Raw genomic sequence first — 26,635 nt, forward strand, 5'->3', positions numbered from 1 at the left:
TTTAAAGTGGAATAAAATAAAACACATTTTATGTTGCCTTTGATCTTTAACTTGTAGCCTTATCTCCCAGGTCAGAGGGTACATTATTCAATTTCACTATATTTTGTGTAAAACCACTGTAGCGTTGAAGATGACTTTCAGTACAAATGTCATGGTACTTAAAGCTAAACCAGAATCTAGTTTTTCAGCTCCTTAATTAAAATCATAGTTTAAAATAGTCTGACAATATTATCTGTAGTCTTTCCAGTTGAACAGTGACAGAATTTTCACATCTTTTATTCAATCAAGCTTAGCAATCTTTCTATGGCTCTTTTATTTTCTAACACACCAAAACATTTCAAGAAGCAAAATACTTATTTTATATTTTTGTATTTAACGTCATAAGGAATGATCTCTCATTTCTTACTTCTCATAGATATAATACATAAACCTTACTCAAAAATTACTTTTACTTGCCTTACAGTCTGCTCCAAAGAAGGAAGAACGAAATAGCATAAACCCACCCAAGAAGCCTTCTAAAAATATAAGTGGATATGGGAGAATTTTGCTCAATCAAAAATACAGAGAAAAAAATTCTTCTGAATCGAACAGGGATAGAAAGATAGAATATCAAAGTAAATATTTCATAAAATGTTATGCTGTAAAAATGTAAATATTAATTTTAATATACTGCAGAAGAGGAATGCACAACAAATTAACACTTGTTGAATGATAAGGGATGAGTACCATATCCCAAGTGTAGTATTCAAATGCTACTTCATATTATTTCAAATTTTCAGGCTAAAAGTAATAACTATGTGTTTACACAAATACCTAGAAAAGATATTAAAGTAAGGGGTTTCAGAATTCTGTTGTTTTCACTTCTTTGTTGTTCAATTTTCATATAAGACCTCTACCAATAATTTGGGAACTGTGTTAAATTTATTTTATAACATGTAAACACTATCTGGAAATAAATTTGTGAAATAAATTCATTTAAGCTATATCTGAAATTGTAATTCAGTCCTTTAAAGGGGATATTAATATCCAGTTTCAACATTTTTTTACAATAAATGTCACATTAATATTGACAAAAATACTGTGCACATTATGCACTAATCTGGGGTGGGTGTATATTTTGAAATTTCCTTACCATTTCACTCACTTTCTTCTGTAAAGAATATTCAGAAACCTTGAAAACAATAAGGGGAAAAAAATCTCATGAAAACTTTTTAGTTATTTGTTATAAATTCCTTCTGATATTAAAATTGTATGTTATATAATGTGACGTGTATCTTATATGCAATTTTTTCCAGTGACACTTTTTCAAAATGTTACTTACCATAACTTTATTCTTTATAACAAAAACAATACATTTATTTATTTATTCAACACATATTTATGGAGCACTTACTATATGCCAGCCATTTTCCTAGGATCCTGGGATACAACAATGAACAAAGTCCCTGCCCCGTAACAAGCTTTCTGTCTAGTGGGGGTGGTGGTAGACAGACAATTAAATATAAGTAAAAAGTAAAGAAGTTACAGAGTGACAACTACTATGAAGAAAAATAAAGCAAGAAGGACAGCAAGAAAACTCTAGGAGAGTCTGCTACTTAATATTAGCTCTTCGTTGAAAAAATTTTGATAAAATAGATAAGCATGGGGAAAAACATTGTCTTAAACCATCTCACAACCCAGAAATAACAATCATTAATACCGTGGTACTTCCAGATATTTTTCTATGTATTTATACTTTAAAAGAGAGTCAGTAGGGAGTAGAAAAATAATACATGTACTATTTTGTAACCGACTTTTACTTAATATAGAGCAAACACTTTTATATTACAAATTAATCTACAATACAAGTTTTTAATGGCTACACAGTATTCCACTGTTTAACTTTATACCATAGTTTATCAAATCACTCTCATTTTTGTAGATTTACCGAGTTTTCAGTTCTATGAAAGAATTCCGAAATAAACATGCTGTACCAAGAAAACTCTGTAGTTATTCATTTTAGCAGAATAAATTCCAAGAAGCAGGACTCCTAAGATTTGTTCATGTTTATAGACTTAACAGTTGTTATTACACACATAGTCCTCCAGAATGGTGGACCAAGTTAAACTCCAACTAGCCATGTATGAGTGCTTATTTACTTAAACTCACCTAATATTTGCTAAAATTTAAGCAAAAGTTCTTAAAATTACTTTACATTTCCTGTGAAATAAATTTTTAGCATACTGCCTTGAACTAATAATTTTATTTCATTTTGGTGGAATGAGTTATATGTGATTCATTTCTTCAACAAATACTGAATGCTTGCTATAAGTAAAGCACTAATGTAGACATTGGGGGTATAGTATTGGACCAAAAAATCCTGTCCAGCTTAAATTCTGGGGAATGTAGATAATTAGCAGTATAAATAAGTTAAAATATATAGTTCTATTAGATATTGATAAGTGCTAAGGAAAAATAATAAATCAGGGAAGGGAATTACACAGGATGGCTAGGAAAGTCCTTTCTGAGAGGGCAACTTTTGAGTAAGACTCAACAGAAAGTAAGGAAGAGTATTCCAGCAAGTGCAAAGCCCCTAAGGTGGGCAAATGTCTTGTGTGTTCAAAGAAAAAGAAGCCAATGTGGCTGGAAGATTTAAGCAAGGGGAAGAACAGCAAAAGATGAGTTCACAGAAGAGTAGGAGAGGAGGTAGGGCCAAATCACTGTAGGTCTTGTGGTGCATAATAATGGTTTACTCTGAATGAGACAGGAAGCCACTGAAGAGACCCAAGCACAAATGTGACAGAGCCTCACTTACTCCTTGAAAGGATCACTCTGCCTGTTATATTAAAACTGAAGGAGAACAGAAGTGGAAGCAGGAAGAACATTTCATATAACTACTGCAATTGAGATGAAAGAGGATGATGAAAGAGGACTAGGGTGTTAGTAGCAGATGTAGTGAGAAGTGGTCAGATTCTGGATATACTCTGAGGGAAAAGCTGAAAAAAATCTGCAACAGGAAGAAAGGAGTTGTAATTAACAAAAACAGAAAAGACAATTAAGTTAGTTAGCTTTCAGGGTGAGATTTTAGGAACTAAGTTTTGGACATGTCAAGTTTGAGATGTCTTTTAGACATCCAATAGTCAATCCAGGCTGGAGTTGGGGCTGGAGATATACATTTGGAAGCCCTCTGCATGTAGACCCCATTTTAAAGAAATGAGACTAGATGAGATCAGAGTATTTTTAAGGCATACAGACAAAAGCAAAGTAAAAAGGTAGAGGTCATCTAGAAAAATAAGAGGAAAAAAAAAAAGACTGGCCTTGGGACTCAGACTGGAATCATACCTCCAGCTTTCCAGAATCTCTAGCTTGCAGACAACAGATCATGGCACTTCTCTGTCTCCATAATTGTGTGATTGTGTGAGCCAATTCTTCATCATCAATCAATCACCCTCTTTCTTTCTTTCTCTCTCTATATATACAGGTTCTGTTTCGCTGGTGAACCTTCACTAATACAGCTACCATTAGCCAAAGATAAAACTGATAAACATAGAGCAAATTTACCAAATTCTTTCAGGTCACTGTTCTTCAAACATCAATATCTCTGCATTTTATTCTTTCTGAACCATGATTCACAGCTCTATTTTATCAACACCTCTAGAGCACTTTCCAACTTAAAAAACTACCATGTAGCTGCATTCCTATGTCAAATAAGTCAAATTTGAAAGTAACATAACTAGATTGACATGAAATCTTTTTACAGATGTTCTATATAATGATTACTCGTTCTGAAATCACATAAAACTGGTTTATAATACCAGGTATAGGCAGCTTTCTAATACTGGAACAAAACTATACTAACACTAATTAGTGTATTAACAACAGAAAGCAATTTGAAAGATAAAGTACAAATGTTTCCCTAGTTATAGCTATCCTTCACTTTTTGGAAAATTTTATGAAAAGTTTACTGTAAAGTACATTTGTTTAGAGCAAATCTATTTTCCCATTAAATTAATGGGATTTATGTTACTTGGGAATAAAGTCCTTTAAGTACTGTGCTAAAAATATTTAATCCCTCACCTTCCTGAACAACTCAGTCCCAAGTTCATTAGGTGGGGAAGAGGTGAAGGGGTAGTGGTGGCAGCATTCCAGAACAGGGTATGAGGCCTGAATGGGGAGTCAAAAGCTGAGTAGGGTGCTTAGTAGGCAGTGCTGAAAAAGGGCAACCCAGGTATCAGAGTTGAAGCAGGGAGAAGAGGGCATCCACATTAGGAAGGAGTAGCAGAATGGAGGCCTGATCACATACAGGGTAATTTATCAAATAAGTAAATATATTAAGAATAAAGAAAGTCATATTTCTTACTGTAACAGAAAAGAAATATATAAATATGGAAGGGAAATAAATTAAAATTAACCTTATGGTTTTGGATTGGAAATGGAAGTAATGTGAATTCATGGTTTTTGACATATTAGATTGATAGAGAAACAAACATAATTATAAATGTGTGTTTATATATTTGTGTGTATATAAATACATACACAGATTCCCTAGCTCTGTCTACTAAGAAGGTCTGAGACCAATGACACCCCAATAGCAGTGAGTGTAACAATGCCCAGATCTGGGTGTCTACATTCCATTTTCCACTAAAAGGAACCAGGGCAATGTGAAGAAATGCTGTATTCCAGGGCAAGGTTACATAAACTACAAGGTGATCCTGGAACATTTTGTTTTTACCTGAGAGCAGGAAAATGCTGAAAGAATGATAAAGTCATGTCCAAAAGAATAAAAAATCAGTCTGAATGGACTCCTACTGGCCAAACTAATGATCATGTGAGGATCAAAATAAATAATGATAGTCACAGATTTTTATCCATTGAATAAAATAAGAAACTACGATTCTAAACTGATATAAATAAATGAATATATTAAATGTTTGGAGAGAAACAGAACATTTCTATTCAAAGTACCTGCCTATAAAATACTCTGATTAGAAAGGGGAAAAGAGTAACTTTCCAGTGGAGAAACTTGTCAGATACCACCTAAATCAAATGTTCAAAGTGAACATCACCAATAATAAGACAAACTGAAATCATCAGCTATCTGATAGAATTCAATTATAGGAATAAGGCCTTATTTCTGTAATATTCTTGCCAAAAATGCATAAACTATCTCTATTCATGAGGAAATATCCAAACAGAAACTGAGGGAGATTGGCACAACACTGTAAATCAACTCTTTTTCAATTAAAAAAAAAAAACAAACAGAAATTGAGGGACATTCTACAAAATAACTAAACTGTGATCTTCAAGAGTTTCAAAGGCATTAAAATCATACAAAGACTGGGGAACTGTTCCAGACTGAAAGAGATCAAAGAGACATGACAACTAAATGCAACAGAAGATTCTAAACTGGATCCTTTTGCTAGGACAATTGGTGAAACCTGAACGGGGCATGAGAATTAATTTACAATTATATATCAGTGTTAACTTCCTGAATTTATGGTTGTGTTATGGTTTTGTAGGACAATGTCCTTGATTATAGGAGAGATATTACAGTATTTGGGGTGACAGGGCATCAGATTGGCATATTACTTTTATTTTATTTTATTTTTAAAAAAATATTTATTTGTTTATTTGGCTGCGTCGGGTCTTAGTTGTGGTATGTGGGATCTTCACTGCAGCATGTGGGATCTTTTAGTTGCAGCATGTGAAGTCTTAGTTGCTGCATGTGGGATCTAGTTCCCTGACGAGGGATCAAACCCGGGCCTCCTACATTGGGAGCACAGAGTCTTAGCCACTGGACCACCAGGGAAGTCCCTGGCATATTACTTTTAAATCATCCAGGAAAATAGTCCTCTGTAATGTATTTCTAACATCTCTGTAAGTTTATGATTCTCCAAACTACAAAATTTCCAAATATCTAAGAATTCCTTGTGGATAAATGCGCACAGTCAAAGCTCTAGGAATTTAGTTCCCTTGTATCACTGTGGTTAGGTAAGGCCTAATAAGATAAAGATTCAATAGTAGAAATAACACGTTATGTATTAAATATGCCTTCAGTTCTGTGAGAGGAATTAGTGTCTTAATTTATAAATTCAGTAAGTTTAAAATGAAGTGAAGTAGGGGCTTCCCTGGTGGCGCAGTGGTTGAGAGTCCGCCTGCCGATGCAGGGGACATGGGTTCGTGCCCCGGTCCAGGAAGATCCCACGTGCCCGTGGGCCATGGTTGCTGAGCTTGCACGTCTGGAGCCTGTGCTCCACAACGGGAGAGGCCACAACAGTGAGAGGCCCACGTACCACAAAAAAAAAATTAAGTGAAGTAGAGCATATAATACGTTATTGCTTCACAAAATGGTCTTGTTTGGGAAATGCTGATGTATTTCAATTTCCTCATTTTACCTAAAGGAAAATCGAGGTTCAAGAAGACAAAGAGTTACCACAGGATCATGTATAATAGTAAGCCTTTAACAGGCAGAAATAATTTATTTAAAATCTACAGGACACTCAGCAAAATTTAGCCCTTAGGCATACTGTTTACATAAACAAAGTTTAATTTGTCAGGTAACTAAGATATAAGCAGGTTGCCCTGCTCTAACTAATCCCTTTATTATTAGTTTTTAATATGTATATATTTTTAAATTTTTATTTATTTATTATTTTTGGCTGTGTTGGGTCTTTGCTGCTGCACGCGGGCTTTCTCTAGTTGTGGTGAGCGTGGGCTACTCTTCCTTGTGGTGTGCGGGCTTCTCATTGTGGTGGCTTCTCTTGTTGCAGAGCACGGGCTCTAGGCGTGCGAGCTTCAGTAGCTGTGGCTCGCAGGCTCTACAGCGCAAGCTCAGTAGTTGTGACGCACGGGCTGAGTTGCTCCACGGCATGTGGGATCTTCCCGGACCAGGGCACAAACCCGTGTCCCCTGCACTGGCAGGCAGATTCTTAACCACTGCGCCACCAGGGAAGCCCTAACTAATCCTTTTAAAATCAAGTAACAAGGTACCATTTTAGATAGAAGTTAAACACATTCAAAGAATCCATTAAAAGAAAAATAATTCAGCTTTTGGTGTGTTGTGGTTTTGTGTCTGTTTGTTTCATTTTAGAATTCAGTAGGTAGAGTGGCTTGGCTATGAGCTTTTCAAGAAAAGGCATTATCTGATTTCTTATTCCTGCACATGGTAGGCACAACCTCATGAAAGGAAAAAAAGTAGCAACCTAAGTAAAGGAGGGAGGGAGGTTGCTACATGATGGTTAAGAGGCTGTGAACTTTCTTTGCCTAATGGATTTATATCAGATCCATAATTAAAGAGGAAATTTTTTTCTTTAACTTGGAGGGGAAACACCAGAAGTATCTTCATTGTTCTACACTGTTTATATATCATGTTCATCCAGCCATAAAGTAATATATACATCACCTGTACTAGGTCACAGGCTGAACAAGGCAAAACAAATCCTTACAGCTCTTGCACAGAGGGTCAGCCATATGAAGAAATTTCTTTTGATTTGAAAATACTCATTACATTATCCAGATAATTAAACATGCATGAGTGGTATCAAATGAAATAATTTAAGAAAAAGTGCTAAAATAACAAAGCACTTATAACAAAATTGGCATATTTCTTTATTGACAACATTTTAGTAGAAAAAAAAAGTAACACTTTTTCAAGATTTATTCAGAAGTAAGAGGTAAGTTATGCCTAGTTCAAGATACTGTAAGAAAACACATTAGAGTCTTCTATAATCGCTATAATGGTAATTTCGGTATACTCAATTATAAGAACAACTTTTTAATTTAAATAATAAAAAAAAGTTTATCTACTGGGGTCATTTTAAACTGGATATCTGAGGTATGATAAGAATCACTAAACTGTATAACTACATAAACTTTAAATAGTAGCCTTAAACCTCTATTTCTTTTCCATCAACTTTAAAGAATATTTCTGGATATCACCATCAACTTCATCTCACTGCACCTTTACTTTTTCATCAACAAGGTTAGTAACATTTAAGTTTTGTTCTGTAACCACAATTAAGTCTCCCATGCTTTGCTTATAGGTTAATTCTAAAAACTGGAAGTCAACAGTGTTTATGTTATTACAATCAATATAGATATTGTTTAATGCCAAGCCCAACAGGGTGTTAATACCACCTTTCCTTTGTATAGGTCCAATGTGCTACATGAAGGATGATTTTACTAGGGTCAGGACCTAAATATCTTCTCTTGTTTTTTTTTGTTTTTTTTTCTTCTTCTTCTCTTGTTTTAACCCATCAATTGCTCAAAACCATCCCAAATTTTAATTTACTTTATGCTTTAGTTATACGGTAATCTGTTTTCTCTGGAGTTTCTAATCACTTACTGCTTTGTTGCTGTTGTTGCTGAAGAAACAAGATATAAGGAGTCTTTACGATATCACTAATATCTTCCAGCCTCTAATTCATCCAAATTGAGGCATGGAATCCATGCCCTTCTTTTTATTAAAAACATTCTTCTTGGAACTCATTGACATTTTGTTGTACTTAATTTTTATTCACTTTGTTACATCAAAGTAACAAATGAAATCCAAAATAAAAATTGCTTAATATCTCAAATGAGGAGAATCTAAATAGTGTTAAGACAACTGAATAACAACCTGAAAAAATATAGACTTAGATCCATATCTCATACTGTTACAAAGATAAACTTCAAATGATCAAAGATCTAATGTAAAATTTGAGTACTTAGATGTAATAAAAGAAAACATTGGCAAATCCTTTTTATAACTTTGTAGTTGTGAATGCCTTTCTAACCATGACAATCTCCAAAAGCCGTAAAGGAAAAATAAATAATTTATAGCAAATGTTAAACAAAAAGCCAAACAAACAAAATCAAAATACAAATGACAAACTGAAGAAACAATCTGAAACCCAGAACACAAACAAAAAGGGCTTATTTCAGAGAAATATAAAGAATTCATGGGAGTGACATCAGAAAGATGGTAGACCAGGAGGTCCCAGCCTTCCCACACCCCCACATGATTTAACAAGTACCTAAAAATGAAAATAGTTCTGGAAGAGCTCTGGAGTACTATTAAGAAGCTGCAGCAACCCAGTAGAGCACAAAAAAACAAGGATGTCTGAATAGAAAAGTATAGGAAGCATTTCACCTGTGTCATTCAATTGTCTAGGTTCATACAGCTTGGCGCCAAAAGAAATGCCCTCAGCAACAACTCCCCCCAAATGGGAGAAAAGGAGAGCAGGAAGACACCAGTAGCCTTCACCACCAAGGACCTCAACAGCCCTCATCACTACCATGGACACCAGCAGCTTTCACCTCCAAGGACACTGACAGTCTTTGCTAATGTCTACACCTACCTGAGCTGATGGAGCTGCCTAGAGCCCAGGCCACTGTGCCCTTTCTTGGAACCAGAAGCATCACTGCTCCCCAACCAAGCCAGAGCTGCTAGACCCAGCACTACACCTGGCACCACCACATATGCCACCCAGCCAGCATCCTCACATCCACCAGTAGGTCAAGGTTTATACCCACCAGAGCTAGTCCAAAAACTCTGAAAGAGGTCACTGCTCCTTCAATGCACAAACACCAACAAAGGGCTACAAGGAACACAAAAAATCAAGGAAACATGACACCATCAAAGGAATACTACAAATTTCCAGTAACTGTCCCCAAAGAACTGGAGATCTATGAACTACCTGACAAAGAATTCAAAATAACTGTTTTAAAGAAGCTCAGCAAACTACAAGATAACACAGATAGATAACTCAAAAAAATCAGGGGGCTTCCCTGGTGGCGCAGTGGTTGAGAGCCCGCCTGCCGATGCAGGGGACATGGGTTTGTGCCCCAGTCCGGGAAGATCCCACATGCCGTGGAGCGGCTGGGCCCATGAGCCATGGCCGCTGAGCCTGCGCATCCGGACGGAGCCTGTGCTCCGCAACGGGAGAGGCCGCAGCGGTGAGAGGCCCGCGTACCGCAAAAAAAAAAAAAAAAAAAAAAAAAAAAAATCAGGAAAATATTACATGAATAAAATGAGAAGTTCAATAAAGAGATAGAAGTCATAAGGAAAGAACCAAAAAAATTCTAGAGCTGAAGAACACAATGAATGAAATGAAAAATGTAATAGCTTCAACAGCACACTCAATGGAACAAAAGAAATAAACCAGTGAACTCAAAGACAGATCATTTTAAATTATCCAGTGAAAAGAAAAAAGAATGAAAGAGGGTGAAGAAAGGCCATATGATTTATGGAACAACATCAAAAGATAAAGGGAGAAGAATTTTAAAAATCACTATAAAAAACATCAAGTAACAAAAGAAGACAAGAGAGGAAGAGATGTACAACACAACTAAAACAGAAAACAATCAACAGAATGACAACAGTGATTCCACACCTATCAATAATTACTTAAATGTAAATGGATTAAACTCTCCAATAAAAAGGCACAGAGTGGCTAAACAAATTTTTTTTAAATCCAGTGATACATCTGTAAGAGACTCACTGTAGATTTAAGGACACATGTAGACTGAAAGTAAAAGGATGAAACAGATATACCAAAGAGTAACCAAAAGAAAGCAGGGGTGGCTAAACTTATATCAGATAAAATAGACTTTAAGTCAAAACTGTCTTTAGAGACAAAGAACGTCATTCTATAATGCTAAAGAGTCAATTCAACAGGAAGATATAATAAGTATATATGTACCCAACATCAGAGCACTTAAATATACAAAGCAAACATCAACAGATCTGAAGAGAGAAACTGACAAAACTACAATGATAGTAGGAGACTCCAGTACCTCACTTTCCATAATGGATAGAATATCCAGACAGAAAATCAATAAAGAAACAGTTGATGTGAACATCATTATAGGTTAAATGGACCTAACAGACATATACAGAACTTTTCACTCAATAGAAGAAGAATACACATTCTTCTCCGGCACACATGGAACATTCTCCAGGATAGACCATATGTCTACCATATGGTGTATCACAGAAAAGTCACCTTCTATGTGATAGGTCGTCAAAAAAGTCTTAAATTTGAGAAGATCAAAATCATTCCAAGTATCTTTTCTGATCACGGTGGAATAAAATTAGAAATCATTAACAGTAAGAAAACAGGAAAATTCACAAATACATGGAAACTAAACAACATACTCTTGAACATTCGTTATGTTAAAAAAAAAAAGGAGAATTTTAAAAGTATCTCAAGACAAAACAAAAACAATAACAACATATCAATACTTATGGGATGCACCAAAAAAATACTAACAGGAGATTTCATAATGATAAACGCCTACATTAAAAAAAAAACCCTCAAATAAACAACTTATCTTTACATCTCAAACAACTAGAAAAAGAAGAACTAGGCCAAAATCAGCAGAAGGAAGAAAATAATAGAGATTGGAACAGAAATAAATCAAATAACAAATACAAAAACAATTGAAAAAAAAACAACGAAATTAAGAGTTGGTTTTTTGGAAGAATAAGCAAAATTGACAAACTGTTAGCTAGACTAAGAAAATGACAGAAGAATCAAATAAACAAAATTAGAAATGAAAGGAGACATTACAATGGATACCTCAGAAATAAAAAGGATCGTAAGAGACTATTATGAACAATTATATGCCAACAAATTCTCCCATTAAAAGAAATAGAGGGCTTCCCTGGTGGCGTAGTGGTTGAGAGTCCGCCTGCCGATGCAGGGGACACGGGTTTGTGCCCTGGACCGGGAAGATCCCACATGCCCATGAGCCATGGTCACTGAGCCTGCACGTCTGGAGCCACCTGTGCTCCGCAACGGGAGAGGCCACAACAGTGAGAGGCCCGCATACCGCAAAAAAAAAAGAAATGGATAAATTCCTAGAAACATACAACCTACCAAAACTGAAGATCGATGAACTAGAAAAACTGAACATACCAATAGCAAATGAGGATATTGAATCGATAATTTAAAACCTCCCAACAAAGAAAAGCCCAGGACTAGATGGCTTCATGGAAGAACTCTACCAAACATTTGAAGAAGATTTCATACAAATCCTTCTTAAATTCTCCCAAAACACGGAACAGGGAACATTTCCAAACTCATTTTATGAGACCATCATCATTCTGACAACAAAACCAGACAAAGACACTACAAGAAAAGAAAACTACAGGCCAGTATCTATGATGAACATAGATGCAAAAATCTTCAATAAAATTCTAGCAAACAAAATTCGAGAGCATATTGAAAGGATCATACACCATTACCAAGTGAGATTTAATCCCTGGGTTAAAAGGATGGTCCAACATATGCAAATAAATCAATGTGATACACCACACTAATAGAATGAAAGAAAAAAAACCACATGTTCGTCTCAATAGATGTAGAAAAAGCATTTGACAAAATTCAACATCCATTCATGATAAAAACTCTCAACAAAATAGGTATATAAGAAATTTACCTCAGCACAATAAAGGCCATTTATAAAAAACCCACAGTGATCATCATAATCAAACCAGTATAAGGCAAGAGTGCCTATTCTCACCACTTCTATTCAACAGAATACTGGAAGTCCTAGCCAGAGCAATGAGAAAAGAAAAAGAAATAAAAGGCATCCAAATCACGAAGGAATAAGTAAGATTATCTCTATTTGAAGGTAACATAATCATACATACAGAAAACCTTAAAGACAACAAAAAACTGTTAGAACTAATAAATGAATTCAGTAAAATTGAGGATACAAAATCAGCATACAAAAATCAGCCACATTTCTATACACAAACAATAAACTATTTGGAAAGAAAATTAAGAAAATAATCACAATAGCAACAAAATGAATAAAGTATTTAGTAACAAATTTAAGCAGAGTGGCTAAGGTCTGTACACTGAATATTATAAAACATTGATAAAAGAAATTTAAAAGGCACGGATAAATGTAAAGGCATACTGTGTTCATGGATGGAAAATTAAATATTGTTTAAATGTCTGTATTACCCAAAGTGATCTACAGATTCAGTGCAATCCCTATCAAAATCACAATGCCAGTCTCTACAGAAATAGAAGAAACAATTCTAAAATTTATATAGAATCACAAAAGACCCTGAATGGCCAAAGCAATCTGAGCAAGATGAACAAAACTGAAGACATTATACTTCCTGATTCCAAAATATATTTCAAAGCTACAGCAATCAAAGCAGCATGGTACTGACAAGAAACAAAACAAAAGCAAAACCAAAACCAACATGAGACATATCGACCAATGGAACAGAATAGAGAGCCCAGAAATAAATCCACATATCTGTAGCCAACTGATCTTCGACAAGGACACCAAGAACACATAATGGAGAAGGGATAGTGTTCAATAAATGGTGTTGGAAAAACTGAATATCCACATGCAGAACAATGAAACTGGACCCTTACCTCATGCAATATACAAAATTTCATACCATAAACAAAAATCAACTCAAAATGGATTAAAGACTTAAACATAAGGCTTCCCTGGTGGCGCAGTGGTTCAGAGTCCGCCTGCCGATGCAGGGGACACGGGCTCGTGCCCTGGTCTGGGAAGATCCCACATGCCGCGGAGTAGCTGGGCCCGTGAGCCATGGCTGCTGAGCCTGCGCGTCTGGAGCCTGTGCTCTGCAACAGGAGAGGCCACAACAGTGACAGGCCCGTGTACCACAAAAAAAAAAAAAAAAAAAAAAAATGACTTAAACATAACTCCTGAAACCATAAAACTACTAGAAGGAAATTTAGGAAAAGAGCTTCTCAACATTAGGCAATGATTTTTTTAGACATGACACCAAAAGCACAGGCAACAAAACCAAAAATAGACAAGTGGGACTGCATGAAACTAAAAAGCTTCTACACAGCAAAGGAAATAAGCAACTGAGTGAAAAGACAACCTATGTAATGGGAGAAACATTTGCAAACCATGAATCTGAGTAGGAGTTAATATCCAAAATGTAGCAGGAAGTCATATACACACTCAATAGCAGAAAACCCCAAATAACCCAATTAAAAAATGAGCTGAGGACCTAAACAGATATTTCTCAAAGAAAGACATACAAATGATGAACATGCTCAACATCACTAATAATCAGGGAAATGCAAATCAAACTCACAATGAGATTACCTCACACCTATCAGAATGGCTGTGATCAAAAAGACAAGAGATAAAAAGTGCTAGTAAAGATGTGGAGAAAAGGAATCCTTGTACTACTGTAATCAGACTAAAGGAAGAAAGCTTGTCAACTGCTTAAATAAATCCACACTACAGTGTGAATTACCTGATTCAGGTAGTAACCATCAAGATCCTTCCACTGTAAAAAAATTACTTTGCTCTTTGTAATTAATATTATCTATAGGGTGATACTCTGAAATCACGTGAATATCTTTTCCCCCAACAATCTCTATTTTACTTTTTATCTCTTTTTATTGTTTGTCTTCCCCATTAGAATGTAAACTCCACAAGGGCAGAGGTTTTTGACCCTTTTACTCACAGCTGTATTCCCAATGCTTAGAGCAGGGTTTGGCACATAGTAGACCTTCATAAATATGTATTGAATGATTCATCATCTGTTGTATACCTCTGTATTCTGTTGTATACCTCATACCTCTGTATGAGACTGAATGACTTAAAGGCAAAGTGATGTTTCCTTCATCTTTGTATTTGTAGAAAATAAGCATAGTACTTAGCAAATAATAATAACAATAAATGCTATTTTATGTTCATTTTTAAGGACCATAGATAAATCAGTTATAATATACAGGCCTAACTTGCTTTTGTCATCTATAAAGTGCTAAAAATAACATATATCTAATTATATTACTGTGAGAAATAATGAAAGTTATGTTAATATTTCCTTTTAAAATAAAAGATAAAGCAAAAATCCTACTAATTTGAAATCCAAGGCTCTCAGGAAAAAGTACTAAATTATATATGAATTTTTTTCAGCTTCACTTTGCTACACTACATGTTTACAGCATTTTACTGATACAATGCTAAAATACCAAATTACTTTTCAAGCAATACTAAGTTACTTTACCTGTAATGCCTTTAATGTTTCCTTCAATCCTTCTATTTCTTTTTCTTTTATCTCTGTAGCAAGTTGATATTTTCCCTTCAAGTAAAAAACTATATTTCAGTACTTTCCAATGTAAGTGACACTATTAACAGGGAGAACAAGAGTTCAAGAACCAAAATCTCTACTTGCAACCTAATACTTCACAGAATTTAAACATGTATCTGTACTACAACTTGTATTTCTAATGACTTCAAGATATCATAAAATTACAAAAAGGTCTATACAAGGTTACAAATATCATGAAATGGAAAATCTCATTATAACAATAAATCATTTTATCAATAGAGCATTCCTGAGAACTTATGGATACTATATAATTAAGTATTTAATTCATATGGCTAGAATAAATATATTCTAATCAATAAGACACAAGTACATTTGTTTTATAAGTATAAGGATATGAGAAAAATTTTAAAAGAAAGTCTTTTGCTAAAAATAACTCTAAGTTTTAATATTATAAATGACATGTCCTTTGATATAATAAAAACATGTATGAACTATTGAATAGCTAGAGAAAACATTTAATGCCACATGAATTTCTAGCATTGTTCAGAGTTGTATACTCTTTTCCTGTTGGTCTGCATGCAGATGCAAATCATCTTACTGTTTTTTAACGAAGGTAGTTTCATTGAAAAGGCACTAAAAATATATTATACTTAATAGAAACACGGCAGTATAGTGGAAAGAGCAATTAATTTAGGGGCTGAAGAAATCTAGGTTCTAGTCCCAGCTTTGCCACTTCAAAATGGGAGCTTCAGCAAGTCATTCATATCTTACTAGGCCTCAGTACTCTCAACTGTAAAATGATAAGAGCTCAAGTAACATGATTCCCTTAGGTCCTTTCTGTTTCTAAAATTTTAAGAAATTAACAGTCTCCATTTGTTCATTACCAATGCTCCTTTCCATTATGGTGAACAACTGATAATTAAATGCATTTAAGCTATGTTTCAAATTATTAAAAAATTAATATATACCTTTTCTTCTTCCAAGGCACACATCTTCATATGCAACTGATAAAGAATTTTAAAAATTAAAATACAGGTAAGTGAAATGTTACCAGTGATTTGCACTGGTCAGTGAGACTACAGAAATGTTTTACATGTCTATATTGTTTGAACTTAGTACAATGTGATTATGCTACTTTTACACTGAGAAAATAAATAATAAAAGGTATAAAAGGGGGAAAAAAGATAGTCACCAAAGAAAATGAACAATTTAATCTCACGATCAGAGCACCAATCATCCTTGAAAGTTTAGTTTTTCCCTCCAGTTTTTTTTTAAATGTTTCAATATTTTGCCATCTACTCATAAACAATAACATATAACATTTTCTGAAGGCATACTTTTATAAAATTGATATCATTTGTATTTGCACTGACAGTATTTTCTGAAATTTTTTTTAAATGCATGTGTTAGTCTAATAAATAAATAATGACATTTTAAAACAGAAAAACTAGGGTGAACTTGCCAAAGGAAAGTAATTAAATATTCCAAGCAACACAAGGATACTAGGCAAAGTTGTCAAGAAATAAAATTTTTCTTTGGAATTTCTCCATCTCATTTTCCATATTCCTCACTTACCTTCAAGAATCCTTTTTTTTAAGAGAAAGAAAAGAAGAAAAGAAAATTAAAAAAAAAAAGAACCCAATAGCACTTTCTCCTTTACCCTTCAATTACCTGGATGTTTCTTCTTGCCCAGAGTCCCTTGTGGTAACAGAGACATAGAACTGCTCTCTCCTAAAGAATACTATGCTGTACATTTGGTTTCTGCTTCCTCACCCTTCAATTAAAACTCTCATAACTTAGGTAAAGCCAATTTCAGACTATAAGGAAGTTTATCATCTGCTTAAACAAATCCACACTACAGTGTAAATTACCAATAACCTTAACCCACTAGTGATTAGGTTATATAGGTTTATTTCTTTTTATGCATTTCTCTCTGAACACACACATTTGTATGGAGATAAAAACAAAAAAGGGGGAAGGAAAAAGGAAAAAAAAATGGTGATGTTGGCATGGCTATAAGGAAAAGCATTTCCAGAGTACATTTTCCATAGGCACATTTCTTACACTTCTATTTTATAATTAGGAACTGAAGAGAAATGTGAGGTAGTAAAGAAGAGCTACAGAATTCAAAATAACAGAAGGAGTTGTTCTTCATTTCTTTAAAATATATTTTTTTCAATTCTTCTACTGATCTTTCTTAGTTGTTAGTAGTTGATATTTATGGAGGTGCATGATAATCACATCTCTTCCTACTTGCATTTCAGCTTTTCACCAGTGTTATAATGTTAGCTTGGGTAAAGGAGTAATGTGGAAAAGGTAAGCTCCTAAGATATGCTAATTAAAGACAGAAAAGGGAGAAGGGAGAGAAAGAGCAAGAACACACATATCACTAACATATTTTATTTAGGACCAATGAAAACACATCTCCAAGAAAATAGTATTCCTAATTTCTTTCCTTAACTAAATCATTCTACCACATTACATTATTATCAGTTGTGATTCAAAATAATCTTATTTCCTGCTTCCAATAATAACATTTTTGTCTTCAGTGAGAATGGAGAACAACCTGTCATAATATTCATGAGAAGTGGGAAAAGTGCAATATTTAAAACTGTAATGTTTGTCTATCCTTATGAAATTACCTGCTTTCTAAAAACTGCCATTGCTTCTTTGTGTTGCTTTGTTAATGTTTCCTTTTGATTCTGAAGAGTTTCCTATTTTAAAATCATGAAAAGTTAAAACAGATTCTAGCCACTTTCAGTTTTAAATTTTAATTGGGTTCACAAATTAAAGTTAAACATATTCATTGCACATATTATTTTATGCTCTTAAAATGTAACTTATGACAATTTTATTATTTTTTTAACTGTCATGGACTCAGCATACAATAATTTTGCTTCCAGTTGCTTCTTCATGATAAAACATATTGCTCTCTAAAATTTTAAACTCTGAATATAGCTTACTTTAAAGTTTTCTTCAAGAAAATATCTTTCACCAAAAGTTATTAAAATTAAGTCTAATATACAAGCAGACTATAGTCTTATTACAGTTTCCAAAAACACCAATTTTATTATCTAAGCACAAATGTTTACATGGTAACATATGATTCTTTAAATTCACTGAAATAATTTTTTACAAAACCAAAACTACCACAGGGCATTTTTGAAAAAAAATCCATGTATACAATTCCATTTCTTTCCCCTCCACCTTTTTTTGGTACAAGTTGTGTGTCCTGTCCTTTAGATTCAAGATGAATTTTTTCTTCTATCTTTATCAAATAATTCTCATAATTTAAAAACTTAGAGCTAAAACTGGCAACCACTTTCAAATGCTTCTGTTATTTTACTCCGTGATTCTACAATTTAAAAAATTTATCTACTGACCTCCTATATGATAGCTTTCTTGTATAACCATAATCCTACATGTCCTCCGTCTATTCTTCCAACAGAATTATATAAAAATTGTGGCTTAAATCAACAGTCAGTATTTATACTCTTATAACTGCAATTTTTATTCAATGCTAAGCCATATGGTATATCATGATTACATTTCTTTTTTAAAATTTTATTTATTTATTTATTTTTGGCTGCGTTGGGTCTTCGTTGCTGCATGTGGGCTTTCTCTAGTTGCAGTGAGCGGGGGATACTCTTCCTGGACCCAGGCTTGAACCTGTGTCCCCTGCATTGGCAGGCAGATTCTTAACCACTGCGCCACCAGGGAAGTCCCATGATTACATTTCTATATATACAAGTTTTATTTTTCCTGAAGTTAGCAATTACTTTAAACTATTTTAATTCCCATAACTAATTTTGAAAAATAATACTGCCAGTTCCAAGGTCTGTATCAATTGGTTCATATGCTCAGAAGCAAAAAATAAAGAATAGAAAAGGCAAAGTGAGAAGATCCCAAGAATGACTTAGGAAATCCCGAACTGCATAGGCAAACAGACATTTTTTTTTTTAATTTTTAAAATTTTGGCCACGCCACGCAGCTTGCAGGATCTTAGTTCCCTGACCAGGGAATGAACCCAGGCCCTGGCAGTGAAAGCACCGAGTCCTAACCACTGGACTGTCAGGGAATTCTCCGGAAACCAGACATTTAGAAAAGCTGTAGATATTGGACAAAATTTTTCAGAGGATATTGCCCAGTTTTCTTATAAAAATATATTAGACTCTACTCCTGCAAACAAGGAAAGAATGAATTTATAGGACACTTCAGGGATAAATCCTTTGAGGAGCAGATTCTGAAGTAAACATGAACTCCAGCTCTCTCCCCGTTTTTTGTGAACAGCCGTAAATCTAGAAATAGATTTAATATGCAACAAAAACTGGAATGGGAAACAGCCCCATTACTAGATCTCCAAATTCAGATCTTCAAAAAGCCTTAGAACAAAAGAAGAAGAAACTGGTACCCTTACAGATAAAACAATTTAATACTCCCACTCCTGTCATCAAGCATGAGAGGAGTGAGTCTCATGGTAAAGACACCTGTAGATACTTATTATAAGCAGAAAAGACACTGGGGAAAAAAACATCCTGAACTAGCTAAGAAAATGAAGGGAAAAAATATCAGGTGGGCAAATCAATGTCACTGCTCTGACACACACCCAACTTCCCATTTATTCCTCAAACTTGCAAAGAGCAATTTCTCTAAATATTAAAAGAAACCTGGAAATTTTATTCATACCATAAACTCTGGCAACATCACATAACCTTTCCCTCAGGGTCAATGAGCTACTCAAATAGGGTGTATCTCTAATAATCCAAAGATACTCGTCCCATTTTAGCCCATAACCGTTATTCTTGGATTCTCAAGTGAGGAATATTATTTTCTCCTTTATGACGCCACACCCATTGACTTAAGAGATAGGAATCTACTATGCAAATAGAACTGAAAAATTAAACTCCTGTTTTTTTGGAGGAGGAGTTTTTTGTTTGTTTGTTTGTTTTTTAAGATTCCTGGGGATTCTATTCACAATCAGATCATAGCTTATTTGGATATTGACTTCGGTACCTGTGTGTACCATGGAACCAAATTAAAGATCTCCATGAAGTGGACTCTTTGTGGGAAAAATGTCTTAACTGATATTGGCAGCAGGGTTCAGACTGACCCATCTAAACCTCTACTTAACTTTATATAATACCTCTAAAACCAGAAACGAAGAAGAACTAAAGTCAATTGTCCTAAAGCCTAATAAAGAAAGGATGAATCAATCATACCTATACCAGTTTTAAAATTTTGACTTGTTCCCCAGTCAAAAACCCAATGGGTGAAGATTTAAGACCTTAAGGCCATAAATAAAATATCAATTTCCCCAATTCATTGAGCCCAGATACTATTTTATCTTTAGTGCCACCTGACTCTACATACTTTACTACTATATATTTATCTGTGTTCTGCTTTCTATGGCGTCCCTTTAGATCAAAATAGTTTTACCTGTTTGTTCTGTCCTGGGAGAGTCAACAATTTACCTGGACAGTTATGCCTCAGTGGTTTACTGAGGAACTTAGGAACCTTAAACCTCCCTGTAAACTCTACACTTATACAATATGCGGGCAAGCTTTCGTTATGTTCTAAAGATGAAGAGAGCTCTAAGACTGACTCCATTTATCTATGTACTGTTTTAGCTCAGAAAGGACATGAGAATTCCAAAAAACAGTTTAGTATTTTGTAAGAATAAAGTGCATTATTTAGGGAATAATTTATCCCCAGGGGGTAAATCTATTATTACTGATAAATTATGAGCCCCTCAATACTTTCCAAGGCTGGTTACTAAAAGAAAATTAAGAAGTTGTCCAGATTACACTGGCTACTGTAGACACTGGGTTCCAAACATCTCTGAAATTGACACATTTCTATATAATTTAAGTCCTCAACAATGGAACCTTTCCCTTAGGAACTTAAACATGGACAAGAATTTTGTGATTTAAAAATAACTCTCAACAGCCCCCCTTGCACCCCCGCAATTGGGGCCCTCCAAATTGTCATAAAGCTTTCCATCTATTTGTATCTGAGCAATGTAGACAAGTCCTTAATACTCTAACAGAACACCACAGGTATCATCAGGGCCCAACTGCTTACTACAATCTTCCCCTCAACCCAGTGAGGGGAAAATCCTACTCCTTATCTAAGGATAGTAATAAGCAGCAGCCAAACGAGTAGAGGCCTCTGCTGACTTGGTTTAAGGATCCTGTTTAAATTTGATGGTTCTGTATGCTGTACAATCCTGGATGCTACTGAAAACACACTTCTTGGCAAGCAGGCTTACATCCTATGAACTTTTTATTATTTTCTTCCTCACACATTTCAACTCAGTGCTATACTTTAAAGATTGCTACTCTTTTCCCATTATCCAAAGAAGGGGAATTCCATGAGATCTAACCTCTGTCCAAACAATGACTATGCCTCAGATGGATTTATTAGAAACTCCTCCTAGAAAATCTAGGTTTAATATTGTTTGTTGATATATCTATTTTTATAACTGAAATGGGAACTAAGGCAAGATATACTGGAACAGTCTCAACTGACCCCTAAAACATGACTCCTTACCAGAAGTAAAACCAGTCCTGATGACAGTACTTACCCCCTCAGCAGGGCTTGCCAATTGTCAAGAGATAAGAGAGTTAACAAAAAACTAATATTAGGTATATCTTTCAGAGTAGTCCATGATTTTGTAATACTGTAGAAACAATGAGAGTTTCCAACCTTAATAGGAATCCCAATGTAAGATGAACAACAGTTTTAAGTACTCTAATGCTTCCTAAGGAGGTGGCTATCATGAAGCCACACTATTAACGGATAACAAAGGCTAAAAGAAATATCCTAGGTTTATCTTTATGACACACAGGAAGCCCTCAATCAGGTCCTGGCCCCATTATACTCTAAAAAGCTAAATCTTTCTGGAGATTAAAAAATCCTATTTTGGAATGCCCACAACTGGCTCCAAAGTCTGAAAAGAATACATGGTTGTAAAGTACAAGAGAATCCCTGGCACTTTCAGGACAGACACTTGGTGGCACCAGAGAACCTTGACGAAACTCTGCAAACATATTTTACAAGGAATTATCCATCAGAGCAAGGACATATTGAAAATGATATTCAATTAGCATTGGTGGGGAAATTTTACTAAGATTTTTGAGGATGTCTCTGGTGCAAATCTCATCTGTCTCCCTCACAATCCTAGTAAAACTGTTATCCTTGTAAATCCAAGCTTCAGGACCCCACTGAACATGTCCAAATGGACTTCCTAAAATAAACCCCTACAGTGGGTTCTGAATATGTTCTGATCATTGCTTGCTACTTCTCTGGATGGATTAAAACTTTTTCTTGAGAGAGAGCTATAATTATGAGAGTAGGAAAAAAATTACTTGATTTTGTGTTCCCAACATGAGGATCTCCAGTAACAGAGGCACTCATTTTACTGGACCTGTTTTTAGAGAACTCTGCAAAGTCTTGTCATTGATTTAGAAATTTCATTGCCCCAATCATCCCCAATCTTGAGGAAAAGTAGAGAGAATTAATGGCACCTTAAATCTGACATTATTGAACTTCCATGACCAAGAAGGTTATGTCTAACTCTCAATACCATTAAGTCCACAGTCTCCTATACTCCACTGGCTTCTACCATACACACCTATTAGAGGTTACCACATGAAACTGGATACTTGTGCCCCAATCTTGGACATTTTCTTACTTCAGACAAACCTGGCAAAGTACTCCAAGGACTCAGGAAATATACTTCATAGTCTTATCACCATCTCACATAAGTTGCCTTTCCTCTACATGATCTAAAATGCAGATAAACATAAGTTGAGAGAGTTCATTACCATTAGACCTGCCCTGCAAGAAATAATATGATTCCTACAGGTTGAACTGAAAGGACAAGAGAGAGCAACTCAAAGCCGTATGAAGAAATAAAAATCTCAGTAAAGGTAAATACATGAGCAATTTATAAAAGCTAGTATTATTCTAACAGCAGTTTTTATTTCTTTTTAAAGAAACTAATGCTTTTTTTAAAAAGACAATTATTAGGCTAAAAGCTAGTATTACTGTACCTTTGGTTTGTAACTCCATATTTGCTTTCTACATAATTCAGAGACTAATGCATTTTTAAAACTACTAGTTTAGGGGCTTCCCTGGTGGCGCACTGGTTGAGAGTCCACCTGCCGATGCAGGGGACACGGGTTCGTGCCCCAGTCCGAGAAGATCCCACATGCCGTGAAGCAGCTGGGCCCGTGAGCCATGGCCGCTGGGCCTGTGCGTCCGGAGCCTGTGCTCTGCAACGGGAGAGGCCACAGCAGTGAGAGGCCCGTCTACCACAAAAAAACAAAAAAAACCCTACTAGTTTATTCTCTTGAGCACACAATATATAAAGATGTAATTTTATAATATCAACAACTGAAAGGGGTGTAGATGGAGCTATAAAGGAATAGAGTTCTTGTATGTTATTGACATTAAGCTGATACAAATTCAAATTAGAGTGCTATAATGATAGATGCTAACTGTAATCCCCATGGTAACCATTAAGGAAATAGCTAGAGAATATACACAAAAGGAAATGAGAAAGGAATTTAAACATCTCACTACAAAAAAATCAACTAAACACAAAAGATGATGGTAATGCAGGAAATGAGGGACAAAAACTATCAGACACATTGAAAACAAATAGCAAAATGACACAAGTTAGTTGCTCCTTATCAGTAATTACTTTAAATGTATATTTTAACTCTCTCACCTAAAGACAAAAATTGGAAGAATGGATAAAAAGCATGATCCAACTTTATGCTGTCTACAAGAGACTCACTTTAGATCTAAAGACACAAACAGGTTGAAAGTAGAAAAATGGAAAAAGATATTCCAATAAAATAATAACCAAAAGAACAAAAAAAAATAAAATTAAAAATGGCCTTTAAATTTTAAGAAGTTACATTAGACAAAGAAAGATATTATATATCCATAAAACGTTCAATAAGGAAGAAGATATAACAATTATAAGCATTTATGAACCGAATGACAGACCATCAGAATATATGAAGCAGGGCTTCCCTGGCGGCACAGTGGTTAAGAATCTGCCTGCCAACACAGGTTTGATCCCTGGTCTGGGAAGATCCCACATGTCATGGAGCAACTAGGCCCTTGTGCCACAACTACTGAGCCTGTGCTCTAGAGCCTGTGAGCCACAACTACTGAGCCCACATGCCACAACTATTGAAGGCCACATGCCTAGAGCCCATGCTCCGCAACGAGAGAAGACACCACAGTGAGAAGCCCTCACACTGCAAGAAAGAGTAGCCCCCGCTTGCTGCAACTACAGAAAGCCCACTCACAGCAACGAAGACCCAATGCAGCCAAAAATAAATAAATAAATAAATTTTTAAAAAAGAAAAGAATGGGAGAGATTCCCCCCTCCCTTTAACAGAACAGAAAAACAATAGAGAAAATAAGTGAGATTAAAAATTGGTTCTTTGAAAAGATAACAAAATTGATAAACCTTTACCCAGATGGACTAAGAAAAACAGAGAAGACTCAAATTACTAAAATCAGAAATGAAAGTGGGGACATTACTACTGATTCTGCAGAAATAATAAGTATGATGAGAGTACTATGAACAATTGCATGCTAACAAATTGGGTAACCTAGATGAAATGGAGAATTCCTAGAAATGCAAAACCTATGAAGACCAAATTATGAAGAAATAGAAAATTTTAAGAGACTATAGGAACTGAATCCATAATCAAAATCTCCCAATACAGAAAAGCCCTGAACCTGATGGCTTCACTGGTGAATTCTACCAAACATTTAAAGAACTAACAGCAATCCTCCTCAAACTTTTCCAAAGAGTTGAATAGGAAGGAACACTTCCTAACTCATGCTTGATGCCAGTATTACCTTGATACCAAAGCCAGATGAAAACACATCACGAATACTACAGACCAGTACCCCTGATGAACACTGATGCAAAAATTCTCAAAAAAATACTATCAAACTGAATTCAGAAGCATATTAAAAGGATCATACACCATGACCAAGTAGGATTTATCCCTGGGATAAGAGAGTTCAACATACAAAAAAATCAGTCAATGTAATACACCACATTAACAGAATGAAGGCAAAAAAGCACATAATCATCTCAACTTATGCAATAAAAAGAACCTGACAAAATTCAGTACCCTTTCATGGTAAAAAAGAAATTCAACAAACTAGGAATAGAAGGAAACTACCTCAGCATAATAAAAGCCATATTTTAAAACCCCACAGTGAACATAATATTCAATGGTAAAGGACTGAAAGCTTTTCCTCTAAGATCAGGAACAAGGCAAGGATGCCTACTTTCACAACTTGTATTCAACATAGTACTGGTTAAAGCAATGAGGCAAGAAAAAGAAATCCAATTTGGAAAGGAAAAAGAGTTATCTGTTTGCATATGATATGATCTTATATGTAGAAAACCCTAAATATTCCACAAAAAATTTGAATAAATGAATTCAGCAAAGTAGTATGATACAAAGTCACACAAAAATCAATTGCATTTCTGTACGCTAACAATGAACTACCCAAAAATGAAATTAAGAAAAAAATTACATTTACAATAGTACTAAAAAGAATAAAATACATAGAAATTAACTTAACCAAGGAGATGAAAGACTTGTACAATGAAAACTACAAAACACTGCCCAAAGAAATTAAATTAAAAATACACACACATCTTTTGCTCTGGAACTAGAAAACTTCATATTTGTAAAATAATACTATCCAAAGTTATCTACAGATTCAATGTAATCTCTATCAAAATCCCAGTAATATTTTTTGCAGAAATAGAAAAACCCATCCTAAAGTTCATATGGAATCTCAAGGAACCCAAAATAGCCAAATAATCTTGAAAAAGAAGATCAAAGCTGGGGGACTCACACTTCCTAATTTCAAAACTTACTGTAAAGCTCCAGGAATCAAAACAGTGCTGTACTGGCATAAAGAAAGACACATGGACCAATGGAATAAAGAGCTCAGAAATAAACCCTCACACACATGGTCAAGGGTATCAAGATCATTCAATGGGGAAAGAACAGTCTTTTCAACCAAAGGTTCTGGGAAAACTGGATATACACAAGCGAAAGAATGAAGCTGGGCTTCCCTGGTGGCACAGTGGTTGAGAGTCCACCTGCCGATGCAGGGGACGTGGGTTCGTGCCCGGGTCCAGGAGGATCCCGCATGCCGTGGAGTGGCTGGGCCCGTGAGCCATGGCCTCTGGGCCTGCGCGTCCGGAGCCTGTGCTCCGTGGCGGGAGAGGCCACAGCAGTGAGAGGCCTGCGTACCGCAAAAAAAAAAAAAAAAAAAAAAGGAGAAAAAGAATGAAGCTGAACCCTTACCTAACACCATATACAAAAATGAACTCCATCGAAACACCACCAAACAACCTGTTAATAAAGCAAAACCATGTTTATTGGAATTCACTGCAGTAAGTGAGGACACTACCTTGACAAATTCTTAGTAGTATCTCAAAAGGAACAAATTAGAACTGGGTTATATAGAAGGTTATGGGATTTAGGTGTTTGGGGGAACTTAAGATACTTTTAATTTACATTGCCAATAAGAAATATATGA

The 26,635-nt window shown here is 35.1% G+C and overlaps 1 protein-coding gene across 1 annotated transcript in view; it reads right to left on the bottom strand.

Annotated features, from left to right (window-relative positions):
- Nucleotides 1-26,635, bottom strand: part of CCDC73 (coiled-coil domain containing 73) — a 106,177-nt gene that overhangs the window by 61,267 nt on the left and 18,275 nt on the right. Inside the window, exons 3-6 of the mRNA XM_065882877.1 lie at nt 17,677-17,748; nt 16,003-16,038; nt 14,990-15,064; nt 1,133-1,171 (exon numbers count right to left, since the gene is read on the bottom strand). Coding sequence (XP_065738949.1) covers nt 1,133-1,171; nt 14,990-15,064; nt 16,003-16,038; nt 17,677-17,748 — 222 coding nt within the window. The remainder of the gene's footprint in view (nt 1-1,132; nt 1,172-14,989; nt 15,065-16,002; nt 16,039-17,676; nt 17,749-26,635) is intronic.

The sequence above is a fragment of the Phocoena phocoena genome, chromosome 8, assembly GCF_963924675.1.
Source record: "Phocoena phocoena chromosome 8, mPhoPho1.1, whole genome shotgun sequence".
In the NCBI taxonomy this organism is placed as follows: domain Eukaryota; kingdom Metazoa; phylum Chordata; class Mammalia; order Artiodactyla; family Phocoenidae; genus Phocoena; species Phocoena phocoena.